Below are 14,801 nucleotides of genomic sequence, written 5' to 3'. Positions count from 1 at the left end.
TGAGTGAACACGTAAAAATGCCTGAGGGCAGTTGTTTGGCTTGTTGCATGCTGTAATTAACAAGTAATGGCCTTGAGTACAGCAAGCATCATTCCTCCAGACTGACCCAGCATGTCTCAGAGCCTTAGATCCACAACTGTCCATGAGGAAGACAGCCGGGGTTTTCGTTGTACACAAATACAAACAGCTTTGAAGGATTTTGCAAATGTGATTGCTATGCTTGCACTCGCTGGCAGAGCTGTTGAAGTGATTAGTGGATAATTAGTGCTAACTACCTCTAGGAGCACGCTCTTATTGTGAGGGCCTTTAGGTCTTATCCTGAGTGACAGGATTGTTGCCGGTTGTTTCCTCCTTCTATATTATGTGCATGCTTTTTTTTTTTCATTACAGGTATCTTTCACCTGCGGGTTCCTGAATCTGCGCCAGTCGGGTCCTCAGTGGGGAGGATTAAAGCACATGATCTGGACTTGGGGAAGAATGCAGAAGTGGAGTACAGCATTGTTCCTGGAGACAGCAGCTCCATGTTTGACATCTACACTGATGAACACACTCAGGAGGGCATAGTGGTGCTGAGAAAGGTAAAAGATTGAGGACTTAGGAATGAATGGGATTTGTTCATCTCAAATGAGTGTATGAGTTCAGCATTCCTATTTCAAGGAAAAGTTTGGTACTTCCAGGACAGTCGATTACAGCTATTGATAGCTAGCATTAAGCAAGAGGATGGGCTCAGTTCTTCACTAGAGTTTGTTCTACGTTAACCATATTAGCACTGTTGGGTTTGAGGAACATGCCAACTGGTTTCCATTAGCTTTAAGTCATTGTTAGCCAAATTAGCATTGTTGACTTTCAAGAAGAAGGCAACTGGTTTTCATTCATCATTAGGCATATTAATGTTGAGTTTCAAGAACATGCTAATTAGTTTCTGCTACCTTCTGTTCATCATTAGCCAAAATATTGTTGAGTTTCAAGAATATGCTAATTGATTTCCACCATTTTTTCAGTAAATTTTTGCCAAATTAGCATTGTTTGGTTTAAAAAAAAACTTGCTTCCACCAGCTTTTGTTCATCATTAGCCACATTAGTGTTGAGTTTCAAGAATATGTTAACGATTTCCACTAGCTTTGTCAGCTTTAGCCAAATTAGCGTTGTTGGGTTTCAAGAATATGGCAACTTGTTTTCACTAGCTTTTATTCATAATTAGCCATATTTATGTTTTGGAGTATTAAGGCTATGTTAACTGGATTCCACTAGCTTTCATGCAGCATTGGCCTTATTAACATTGTTAGGTTTCAAGAAATGCTAACTGGCTTCCACTAGCTTTCAGTCATCATTTGCTATATTAATGTTGATGAGTTTTCAATACCATTTGTTGTTGGCCATAACAGTACTGTTGGCATATAGACATTATTTCATATGAAGTGGCAAGTCTTCTCAATTTGTATGAGAATCCTAATGTGTAAGACCGATGATGTGTGCTGATCTAGAATCAGGTCTCATTTCAATGTCCCTTGGAATGTTAGTTGCTAAATTGAGCCTTGATTATTCTTCTTAGATCAACTTTAACTTTAGCCACATGGCCCAAGATCAACCCACAGATACAGAGAAACCATTCAACTGTTTAAAGCCAGCTTATTTCTTTTTTATGTTCTTTTTCCTTTTTCTGTTCATATGTATATAGGAATGACAGCTTTAGCCCATTGTGCTTCTTCGGCCAAATGCATTTCATACACGACTTTGCGTTTTCCTGTTTGCCCCAGGGTGAGCAATTCTTATTGCAGCACACCAGCTTCCCTATCCTCAGTGAATAATGCATTACCAGTCATAAAACTGTTAATGCCCTACCCACTCTGTGGTGCTGCCTGCTCCAATCAAAACCTGGATCCATCATCTCATTAATGTGGGTTACAACTATCCCCAGGATATCCCAACCCCTGTTTCACCAACATGCCAAAAGTGTTGATGCACAAACAGCAGGGGGGAGCCTGTTTCAGTCGCCTTTAAAAATACATTGTTTGGGGTTTGGGGAAGGGAAGTGTCCGATCTTTTTGAATTTAGATGGCATGAATAAGTCAGCTTGTGCTTGGCGATCAGGCGCTCCCACCTCTTGATGCATTGTGACAAGTAGATATCCCCATAGACATCATGTAACGCGCCCACTCTACGCGTCAAGCACCGGCACGTGTAAGTGCTTAGCTGTTCAGAATGGCCTGGTAAAAGCTTGCGGATGAGGTCGGAGTGCTCTCAGTCCTCCATGGAGAGGTGAGGTTACTCTATCATGACTCTCAGCCACAGCAGTTAGCTCCGCAGGAGTCCAGAGCCGCATGATGACAGCCTGAGACTTCCAAGCATTCAGGGCAGTGATGCAGCTGCCTCTTCATGTCTAGAGCTTTTCTGGTTTGTGCCATTTGTAACCATGGAAGATCTCTGTGGATCTAAAAATGACAGGTACGAAAGGTTGCAGCAGGGCAAAAGTTGGACAAAGATCATTTTCCCTTATCTATACCAGCAACACATTCCAAAAAAGTTAGGACGAGGAAGCTTAAGACTAGGAATGTTATGAAATGTTCAAAACATAAAACATCTTAAACAAGTGCTTAGGTATTAAAGGAGCAGCCAGAAGAGAGCCTAGTCTTTTGAGATCAATGATGGGTCAAGGCTTGCCACTTTCCCAAAAAATGTATCGGCAAATGATCCAACAGATTAAGAACAGCATTCCTCAACAAGCAAGTGCAAGGACTTAGGTATTCCACCCTCTGTGGTGCATAATCTTTATGTGTAAAGGGCAAGACCGAAAACTACAACTGAATGCCCATGACCCTTGATCCTTCAGATGGCACGGCATTAAAATCTGGCATGCTTCTGTGATGGATATCACTTAGATGAGCTTGGGGATGCTTTGTCAAATAAACACTACTTACTGCTGCATCCACAAATGCAAGTTAAGCCAGTACTATGCACAACAGAGCCCAACAATGACCAGATGTCCACAGTATCCAGAAATGCTGCCGACTTCTCTGGGCTCAAGCTCATCTGAAATGAACTGATGCATATTGAAAACATGTGCTGTGGTCTGACGAGTCAAATTTTAAGTTTGTTTATGGAAAGTATAGAAGTTGTTTTCTCCGGGCCAAAGAAGAAATGGACCATCCAAATTGTTACCAGTGTAAAGTTCAAAAGCAAGGGTGTGCCATAATGGGGAGAATGATTAGTGCCTAATGCATGAGCAACTTTCTGACCTGTGAAGGCACCATTAACACTGAAAGATATTTTGGAGCAACATGTGCTGCCTTGGAGTTTGCATGTTCTCCCCGTGTCTGCGTGGGTTTCCTCCGGGTACTCCGGTTTCCTCCCACAGTCCAAAGACATGCAGTCAGGCCAATTGGACATGCTGAATTGCCCCTAGGTGTGAGTGTGTGAGTGAATGTGTCTGTCTGTCCGCCCTGCGATGGACTGGCGACCTGTCCAGGGTGTATCCTGCCTTCCGCCCAATGACAGCTGGGATAGGCTCCAGCACCCCACCACGACCCAGAAGGATAAGCGGTTTAGATGATGGATGGATGGATGGATGTGCTGCCTTCAAGACCACATCTTTTTCAGGGATTCCAAGCCACATTCTGCAAGTCTTACAACAGCATGACTATGTAATCAGAGAGTAAAGGTATTAGACCGGCCTACGTGCAATCCAGACCTGTTTCCCATTAAAAAAGTATGGTGCATTATAAGAGGCAAAACATGAGAATGAAAGACTTAATGGAAGATTAGCAAAACATCTTACAGAACTATATTAATTGGTGTCTTCAGTCCCCAAATAAATAGGAAGGTGATTTGGCACAGTAGTAAACATGCTCATGTCTGGACCGTTTTGCATACATTAACCAAATAGCATTTCACATACTTTTGTCCATTGTTATACATATATAGTCTTGGCTAATTGACCACATTAGAGATGAAATTGTTTTTCCCCCAAACCGGCATCTGTGATCGAGCAACAATGCTAATATTGTGTAATAATGAGATGTTGCACCATGCGCTCTTCTCGTCCTTCCTTTCTATTCCTAGCTTTTTTTGTTCACCTCTATTCCCCAAGCTGCATTCAAACTCCAGAACAGCTGCAGCGCAGGACAAAGTCACGCAGTCCTTACGCTGCAGAATGGCTGTGCCATATCTGCTGACCCAAAAAGAGGCTGGAAATGGATATGAGGGATCCTCACCGTGGGGCTCAGAACAGGGTCAATGACAGAACCCCTCCGTCCTCAGCCACAGGCCATCTTCCCTCTTCCGTTCCTCCACTTCTCCACTCTTCTAAGGATTGGTGGCTTGAAAACAAAGTATTAATATGTCTGACGCTTTCATTTCTTTCGAGAATCAATCCTGACATAAAAGTATCAACACTGTTAGTTTCTTTTTATTTTCAGTAAAGCAAGAAAAAATATTTTAACAGCAATCAACTGTGAAGGACAGCAACTACTTTTCTTTCCATTCTCTCACATACATGTTATTCACTGCTGTTCGCAGTGTATATTCAGCTCTATAATTAATGGCACCCTTGGTAAAAAAATGTTGTGAAAATATCTAAATGCTTAATTAGCACAATCTCACATTGAAAACATGAGAACAGATGTACTTTTTAATTGAAGCACATTAAGTCTAAGGAGTGTCACAATTATTGGCACCCCTGCAAGTAGTTCATGCAGCCTCCCTTCACCAGCATAACAGCAATGAGTCTTCTCCCATAATGAGATCAAAGAATATACAGCAAGGAATCTGAGAAAGTATCCTGAATGATGCCATGTATTCTGGCAAGGTTTCCATGGCGTAAAGAGGAAAAACAGCTCCGAAACCTCACAGATCCTGCACCACACTTAACAGTGGGGATGAGGTTCTTTTCTGTAGAATTATTCTTATTTTTAGGTGCTAAAAATCTCATTTCGCAATAGAACCTGGTTCCAGTCAAAGTTTCATACTTTAGATGTTCATATTTGAAGATAAAAGAAAAAGCTTTGGAAGTTGTATCTAATTGTAGTTTTGAGCACCTGGTGACCCTACAATGCTATCATCTTCTGCAAATCTCCAACCATAATACTTGAAAGTTTATGCATCTTCCTCCTCTACGTTCACTACAGCTCCAGTTGTTTTAAATCTTTTAATTAGTGTGGATCTGGACATTTTCTGGCATGTAGCTCTTTTAATTGCAGTTGCTGGACTTTTTAAGTTCAATAGACTTTTATTTCATTTCATTTGTGTATTCTTCAGTCTTCTCCATGTTGATGAATGAAGTAAGCCTAGTCACAAACAGCACATTTGTGGCCCCAAAGTCCACAATTGTACACATAGTGTGTCCCATTTGTCATTTTGGCATTCAAAATGGTGGTCAGAAGCACCCTCTATATGCCCTTACTGAGGCCTTTGGCGAGGGCCACAAAGTCAGTGGTCACCAAACCTGGTCCTGAAGATCTACTTTCCTGTAAACTGTAGTTTGGACCACAATCTGCCACACCTGCTCCAGCTAATTAACATCTTCAGAAGCCCTTGATTGGCTGGATCAGATGCATTAGTGTAGGCAAGGGGAGGGGGCAGTATGTTTGACGCAGGTTAGTACTAAGCTCTGCAGGAAAGTAGATCTCCTGGAGGAGGCTTGATGACCACTGTTCTAAGTGAAAAGAAGTACACATCCCGTACAGAAGATAACCTTGTTAATGCTCCATCACTCTTTACATGCACAGTTTAACATATTAGGAACAAAAAAAAAAAAATGTGACCTGTGCAAAAATACTGGCACATTTTATATTTCATATTTGCTTTTTTCGGCCAGTAAGTAGAAATTGTGCAGAAAAAACCTTGGTCTCACTTTTTCTGAGACTGAAAAAGAAAATGTGATATTTCCCAACCTACCCCCTCCTCCTTCCTACTGCTCGGCTGTTTCTCTAACCCCACCCCCGTGCTGCATTGCACTGGGACCTTGCTGAAATGCTGAAGTGGTGCATTTTGGGGTCTCTCCAGGCTTTAGAGCAGGTTGAAGCCATAAGAGGATCTCAGAGACTAAATGGGTTCAAAAGGATAATCGCCTGTGTGCGGACAACGCGATAGAGGTGGGCTCGCGGTACCTCGGCCCACCTCGCCACACCGATTATCTGAGCTGAAATGGATGGCCTAAGAGGCTCTCTCTCTTTGATTTAGCGAATAATACGTTATTGGAATGTCTTTGTGAAAGGAATTCTCAGCGTAGGGGACACTAGCTGTTAAAATGAGGAGAAATTGGCACGAGATGGGAAGGCATATGAATGTGCTGACACCTGATTTATGCAGTTTTTATGTTTCATTAAAGTTTCTGTATTTTATGCATTTAGAGAAGAAAAACAGTCAAGTTTGTGGCATGAGCTCTAGCAACCCCCCTCCTTCCACCACCCCACCGACCTAAATGAGCTTCTTTCACGTAGTATAGCCGCATTAGGAATTCATGAATAAATGCCAATTAGTAAGGGAATTAATTAGGGCTTTGGTGTGGGTGCCGTATTGAATAACAAATCAACTTTCGGATCAGCTTTTCTGGACGTGCATCTGATTTCGGATTCTCTTATGAGCGGCTTGGAGAGAAAACAAAAAACACAAACTTTTGCTGTTAAATCTCAGCAGAGCAGTCTCCAAAGGATCAGCAAGTGAGAAGTAAACAGCGCCCCTTAAAGGCTGCCAGGGAGGTTGCCAGTTGCCTCGCTTTATTTTTCACGATGCAGCCACAGCTAAAAATGCTCTGGAATATTTATGTTCATGGTGGATAACAGCAGGAGAGTTAATGTGGCAGTGTTATGTCTTTGATATGACATGTGAAGCATGTGTTCTCTGAAGCATGCCAGTGGCTACATTCATGCGCATTTTGATCATTCTTAGCACTTGAGTGCTCAGCAGGAATCTGATCAGACTCAGATGAGAAGGAACACTGAATGTGATGTTATTCAGTATGTGTGCATAAGAGAATGTCTGTGTGTATGTGTGTGCGTGAGGATACTGTGTGTGTACATGTGTGTGTGTGTGTATGTGTGTGTGTTTGTGTGTGTGCCTGTGTGTGTACAGTACTTTGTAAAAGTCAGAGACGACTTTCATTTAAATAATTTCCAGTGAAAATAGCAAATATGTACATTATTTGTTTATTGTCAGGGAATTTAAACCTCCTTTCAGACCTATAGCACTATAGACCTATAGTTTCAGATCTAAGGCAAGAGTGCTTTTGTTTTTATCCTCTTTTTATCAAAAATGAAAGGTGTAAGTACTGTTTATCTGATGGGGGTTATCAGTTTTAGTGGTTTTCTATGTAGTGTTGTAGTCAAGTCTACCAGAGGCGAATCCAGGTCAAGACTGAGACCTGGACATGTCGTGTTGTAGTAGTAGAATCCAGGTTGAGATTGAGACCAGATATATAAGGAAAATAATAAAGCAGGGAAAAAAGGCTGAAATTTGTTCTTTTTACATTAATCGTTCATTTATGTTATATATTTACTTTGAAAATTGGTGACGTGTTCAATACTTATTTCACCCACTATGTATATATATAGCGGGTCCATAAATTAAGTTATGTGTAATAATGAGAAATGACACAGGGAAAAATTATTGAACACATGAAGAAAGAGAGGTTCAAAAAGCCATGGAAAGTCATAACACCAGATGAAATCTATCAATAATTACAAAGCAATCCTGACACTTGGTGCAAATTAATATCAGCTGGTTCAACTGATGGCCTATAAAAAGGTGTCTCATTATCAAGGTGCCACACAAGAAACATCTCATGATGGGTAAAACCAGTGAGCTCTCACAAGACTATCCCAACCTTATTGTTGCAAAACATACTGATGGCATTCGTTGCAGAATAATTTCTAAACTACTGAAGGTTCCAGTGAGCACTGTTGGGGCCATAATCGAGAGGCGGAAAGAACATCATTCCATCATAAACCGGGCACGACCAGGTGCTCCCCGCAGGATTTCAGACAGAGGAGTGAAAATAATTATCAGAAGAGTTGTCCAAGAGCCAAGGACCACTTGTGGAGAGCAAAAGAAAGACATGGAATCAGCAGGTACAATTGTTTCAAAGAAAACAATAAGTAATGCATTCAAACACCATGGCCTGTATGCACGCTCACCATGCAGGACTCCATTGCTGAAGAAAAAGCATGTTGAAGCATGTTTAAAGTTTGCTCAACAACATTTAGACAAGCCTGTGAAATACTAGGAGAATATAGTCTGGGCAGATGAGACCCAAATTGAATTCTTTGGATGCCATAATACACACCATGTTTGGAGGTCAAAAGGCACTGCATCTCACCCCAGAAACACCATACCAACAGTGAAGTTTGGAGGTGGGAACATCATGGTGTGGGGCTGCTTTTCATTCTTGATAAAAAATCTGCTGCCATCTACCAGGATGATGAAGATGAAACCAGGGTGGACATTTCAGCAAGACAATGATCCCAAACACACAGCCAAGGAAACTCTCAATTGGTTTCAGAGAAAGAAAATGAAGCTGCTAGAATGGCCCAGCCAATCACCTATGGAAGGAACTAAAGCTCAGAGTTCATAGAAGGATCCCGCGGAATCTTGAGGAATCTTGAAGAGTATTTGTGTGGAAGTATGGGCCAAAATCACACCTGAGCAATGCATGTGACTGGTTTCTCCATACAGGAGGCATCTTGAAGCTGTGATCACCAACAAAGGCTTTTGTATGAAGTATCAAATAAATTTCAGTAAGCGTGATTAATACTTTTTCCCTGACTCATTTCTCATTATTACACATAACTTAATTTATGGACATCTATGGTTTGATTTCTTTGCATGTGTGGATTAGATGGGTTGGTACCGACACCTGGTGAGAATTTCATGTCAACAGCACCTTTAGAAATATATTTATTTAGAAAAGTTGAGACGACGTGTAAAATTGAATCCCTTGAGTCCAAATGATATTGAGGCTGAGACAAGACCGAGACCAGGGTCAAGTACTACAGCGGTTTCTACCCGGTTTTGCGGGTGTTAGGAGCCCCATATTCTCTATATCTTTTACTAATTTCAGTAATAGCTCTAGTTTCTGAAACTCCTGTTCATTCTTTTATTTTCCTTTAACCTTATGCAGGTCTTTGTATATCTAATCTCAGAAATATCTGAAAAATGAATAACCAGTACTTTTGTTTGGAAATTAAATAAATGAAGACTGATCTTTGACTGTATGAATGTGTGCAAGAGAGAGACTGTGTTTGTTTTCCCAGCAGTGCAATTGGATGTGATATCATGCTGTGTATTGTTCTCTTTTTCAAGTACCTGGATTTCTACTGACACCATCATTAACCCCAAAATAGAAGATCTGCTTTCATTCAAAAATCTTACAATTGTGTGCTGTTTTCATACGTTTATGTATTAACAGCTTTCAATGCATATATAAATAAATTAAAGTAACAGGAAATTTCTAAAGCTCTTACTGAATGTTTTGGTAACACTTTCTATGAATGTCACGTTTGTAAGCATCTATAAACACATTTATAACATGTTATAATGCCTTATAAACATGATTATAAACATTTATAAAAATGAATTACACTGAATTACACTTTATAGCCATGTTTATTATTCATTATGAATTGTTAATATAATGAATTATAAGTAGTGTTTATAACATGTTATACTGTCAGTGCCAAAGAAGTCAGTCCCAGCTTGGAGAGCATAAAGTAAAGACAAATACCAAGCTAACGGTGGTGTACATTACCTTTCCTACATTGGGTAAAACACTGATGGCAGCACTAGTTTAAACTCTGACATTTGAAGCCTGTAATGTGCTTTATTGTGTATGTTTTAGTGTTTCAGTAAATCCTTCAGTAAATACTTCAACTTGAAGCCTCACTCTTAACACTGGAGGAGGCTTTAGTACAGTACGCTTCACTTTACTTAGAGCGGACAAATACGACTTATGAGCTCTTATAATTTGTTATGATCAGTACTTATAATGTATTATGTTAACAATTCATAATGCATAATAAGCATGGCTATAATGTGTAATGCATTTTTATAAATATTTAAAGCCATGTTTATAATGCCTTATGAATGCATTATAACATGTTATGAATGTGTTTATAGATGCTTACAAAGGTGACATTCATAGAAAGTGTTACCAATGTTTTTACTGGAGGTGTAACACAACACAAAATGCAAAATTCAATCTCATACAAAACAGGCTATCCACTTTCTAATACAGCAAAACAAGAGTGCGACGTCTTGTGTTCATACAGAGGGCCCCAAACGTTTGAGGCCTCTAGTAAAAATGTTTGCATTCCTTTCTAATTTAATTTAGTCATGTGAAGAAGTAAGTACACCCCATGAAAAAGTTAGCCTTTTTCAACATATTTTAAATAGCATTGACAGATAAAGGTGACATTATTTAACAAGTCTTGAATTAACATTTTTCTCATCCTTTATACAATTAAAATAACAGTAATGCAATTTTCTTATGTGGAAAAAGTAAGTACACCCCAACATACATTACTACAAGTACTGAAATCAGCTAATGATTAGGACGCCGTTAGAGAAAATCATAGAGGAATTTGTCTTATTTAAACCTCAGACATCTGGTCTGTTCTACTCTATGTTATTGGAGTGTGTGAAATCAGCCTGCCAAGATCAAAAGAGCTCTTTGAGGCCTTCCCGGAAGGGATTTAGGAAGATATCCGAAATATTGGAAATCAATCATTCCTCTGTCTGGAAGATCATCTACTAGTGGAGTAGATTTAAAACCACTGCCGACTTCTCAAGGCCAGACCACCCAACAAATTTAACCCAAGACCAGACCGTAAGATGCTGAAAGGAGTTTCTAAGACCCCCAAAATTTCATTACATGATCTGTAGGTAGCTCTTTGTCATTGTGACAAAGTGCATGCATCTACCATTAGAAACAAGACTGCTCAAATTTGACCTGTATGTGAGGTGTGCCAGGAGGAAAAGTTTGCTAATCAATATAAAGACAAGGAGCAGGGCTTCTGGAACTATGTGCTATGGACAGACGAGAAGCTGATTTGCTGCCTTAGAACCTGGTTAGCTTGCAGTCATAGAATTGAATATGAATTTTCTTTCATACCAGACAATGCTTAAGGATAATGTGAGAACATCTGCAAAAAAGTTGAAGGTGAAAAAGTGGATAGGATAATGATACCAACCATACAAGTAAATCCAAGTGGAGGGTTATGGAATGGCCTAGTCAAAGCCTACATCTGAGCCCCCATTGAAATGCTGTGGGGGGATTTGAAATGGGCTGTACATGCAGGAAACCCCTCAAACATTGCACAGTTGAAAGAATTCTGCATGGTGGAATGGGCAAAAATTTCTCCTTGTAGACATCAGAAACTTGTAGACAGTTAAGAAATGCCTGTTGCAGCCAAAGGGGGCAGTACCAATCACTGTAGACAAGGATGTGTGTACTTATATATCTCTGTTTATTTGTTTTTTAAATAAATAATTGGAAAGTCAAATTTCTTCTTTTTTTTTTTAGTTTTTCTATTGCATAAAGTTTATCTATATATACTGTTTGACTCAAGATCAAATACTGCTATGTCCACATATATCAAAAAAATAGAAACATTTCATGGGGTATACTTCTTGACATGACTGTAACCTTTTTCGGTCATACATTCTATGAAAAGACTGTATTCATAAGCCACTGTTAATGTACTTTTAACTCTTTGTAATTTGCTGACAATGCATTGCAAGCATATTACAAATTCATATAATACCTTGTAAGGCTCTAATATCACAAGTGCGCAATATATTATAATGCCTGGTTCATAGACAGTGCATACATTTAGAGCACCTGTAATGCATGTTAACACTTTTTAAACATTATAAACATGTAAAACCCCATCACTAAGTGCTTCAGATGAACCGATTGATATTTTGTTATTCCTTGTTATAAATGAATTAAATTGCTATTAATAAATACATTGCTAAAAATAAATATTTTACTATGCTGTAAAATTTTGTTTTTGTAATGTGAGGTGGAAACATTTCCAAGCTAATTACAAAAGCACAGACACATTCTTGCAGTTTAAAAAGTTTAATTTCTCCAAATTCTAATTTGTAAAATTAATAAACAAATAAAACAAATTTGATTGTTTTATCTAGTAAGAACAATCATTTTGAGCATTTATTGCCCTACAATGTCCAAAGATGACCAGAATACATAAGTGGCATCTAACTGACCTTGCAAGGCGGGAAACTTTTTTCAGCTATGCAGCAAATTATAGAGCACACACTGACACACATGAACAGTACAACATCTAACATTCAAATGTGAATGACTTAAAATATTAATCACTTCATTCAGTAACTGTATTTAAAATATTTGCAATGTTTTATATCTGTTAATATGTAATGGCTTCTTTTATAACTGCTTAAAAGGCATTATAACAAATAGTGATACTTGTCTAACAACGCATTTATAATTTTCAAAGAAATAATTATAGTACTTTATAACAACTGTACGAGGCGTTATTACAATTTATAAGTGTACTTATAATGCCTTGTTACCAAATTATGTAGTGATAAGCATGATTGTAACTATTTATGAAAACAAATTTCATAGAAAGTGTTACCCAAATTTCATAGAAAGTGTTAGCACATTTCCCTTTCTCAAATGATATCAGCAAAACAATTTGAGTGAAAAGTAGAATCTTTGATATTTGAACATAAATTCTTAGAATTTAAAAAAAAATTCTTAGCATTTGGTATTATATTAATGACAACATGCACTTAAGCTGGCATGGACTGGCACAACTTAATAATAATAATAATAATAATAATAATAATAATAATAATAATAATTTCAACTCATATAGCACCTTTCACAAACCCAGGGAGCCAAGTCTCAGATTAGCAGATCAAATTCACCTGAGAGTCATCTAAACATGAGCTTCCATGGAAGATATAAAGTAAGAGTTCCCATGTGGCGGTGACATTTGGAAAAACACAATTTTTGAAAATATTTTGGAAAAAAAATAAATATTTGGCTAATTTTGTGCTAAATAAAGATAGAAACACTGTTCTCGTTATAAGTGAGGTAAGCAGTACACTAATGCTAGCTTCATTGTTTTTCTTCATTGTGCTTATAGCTCAGTGTCTAAACTAGCAGTCAGATTTGTTGGCACCACAGGGATGCTTCCCAGTGACCGTATGACATATTTGTGTACTGCATGTTGCATGCTCATTTGACTATTTTTGTGTCCATATCATAAGCCCCACCCCCATCTCCATCCACCTGACTCTGATTGGACACACTCAGATTCCTAGCTTTGTTCATCAACAGTGTTTTCCATGCAGGACAAATGAGAAACACCTGGAAAGTAGTGAGGAGTTATAAATGTGAACACTGTTATAAATTTGAGTTTTTGAAACTCAGAAGTCATTACATCGTTAGTTATTACACATAATGTGATATAGTGTAGTAGTTCTGTTATATAATGGTGAAGATGGAATTGTGTTGCCCTTTGATCTGTGTGATGTGATGGGGAAATAATGTGTGCTACAGCTAAGAGCAGTTCACAGTTCTGCTATACCCTTTATTTCAGGTCATGAAGCACATTAGTGTTATTAGTACTAATAAGGCCAGCTGAGCGGCAGAGGTGTGAACCAGGTGGATGACCCGACCTCTGGCCTGCTGTAACTAATCATGTCATCCACTGAGTGCTGGTCAGCTTGGGTGGGGGATCAGCTCACAAATGACCGTTCAGACATCTATCCTGAGGTGGTGGTAGGAGAGTAAATCTTTGACCTCACAGTGATTCGACTCAGTCATGATTCTTTAGAAAATGATTCAGTGCATCATAAAATCTTATATTTTGCCATTCCCTTATTAAGTCTTGTCAATCCTGCTAATGATCTTGCAGCTAATTATCTGAATTATCTGAATCTGGATATGATGTTTGTAAGGGGCAGATGTGTTTTTTGACATTTTGAATTTGTGGCTCTTAGATTTGAGGCCAAGCCTTTGTTAAGCCATCTTTATTGAACATTTTCCACAGCGCTTGTGATGCTCTTATAAAGCCTTATCAAGCCTGTAGCTGCTAATGAACTGGCAAGTTATAATTAGATTTCAGGTAAACTATGGTAATGGGACGCCAGTTTAATTACCAGCTATTGTCTTGAGAAGTTAATTACCAGTTTTGCTTCATAAGACTTCATTAGAGCTTCATAATGGACCCCTAAACCGTTGTGCAAAATATTATGATGTATAATGCACAAATTAATGCGTCATCTGGAAACTACTCATTCACCCCTGTGCCTCACCATTCTACTAGTGGGGCCCAGAGGTCAATCACACTGTGTGCATATAGATGCTGACACAATTGTACATCTATGAAGCAATAAAATATCCACTTTCTCAACAACATACCTTAACAATTTGCTTCCGTCAACACAAACCAAACAAAACTGATGTCTATTTATCTCCCTTTTATTCAAAATTTAGCTGATCCTTGGTTTTATATCTTTCACAACCTCCAACATGACATATTCATTATTTATAATGTTAAAAAATCAACTTTGTTGAGACAACAATGTAAATAAGCAAATTACATTGTCATTTTTCATTAACTGAAAGAGATTTTGGTGACACTTTCTATGAATGTCACCTTTGTAAGCATCTATAAACACATTCATAACATGTTATAATGAATGCATAAGACATTATAAACAAAGCTATAAATATTTATAAAAATGCATTATACATTATAGCCATGTTTATTATGCATTATGAATTGTTAGCATAATACATTATAAGTACTGAT

The 14,801-nt window shown here is 38.4% G+C and overlaps 1 protein-coding gene across 2 annotated transcripts in view; it reads left to right on the top strand.

The window, feature by feature from the left end:
• cdh12a (cadherin 12, type 2a (N-cadherin 2)) overlaps positions 1-14,801 on the top strand; it is an 87,401-nt gene that overhangs the window by 34,601 nt on the left and 37,999 nt on the right. For both annotated transcript variants that reach the window (XM_036556712.1, XM_036556713.1), the window contains one exon: positions 391-578. In XM_036556712.1, the coding sequence (XP_036412605.1) occupies positions 391-578 (188 nt within the window). The remainder of the gene's footprint in view (positions 1-390; positions 579-14,801) is intronic.

Source organism: Colossoma macropomum, unplaced genomic scaffold, assembly GCF_904425465.1.
Source record: "Colossoma macropomum unplaced genomic scaffold, Colossoma_macropomum, whole genome shotgun sequence".
NCBI classification, from domain to species: Eukaryota; Metazoa; Chordata; class Actinopteri; order Characiformes; family Serrasalmidae; genus Colossoma; species Colossoma macropomum.
The sequence above is the reverse complement of the archived record's forward strand: the minus strand, read 5'-3'. Positions and strand labels throughout refer to the sequence as shown.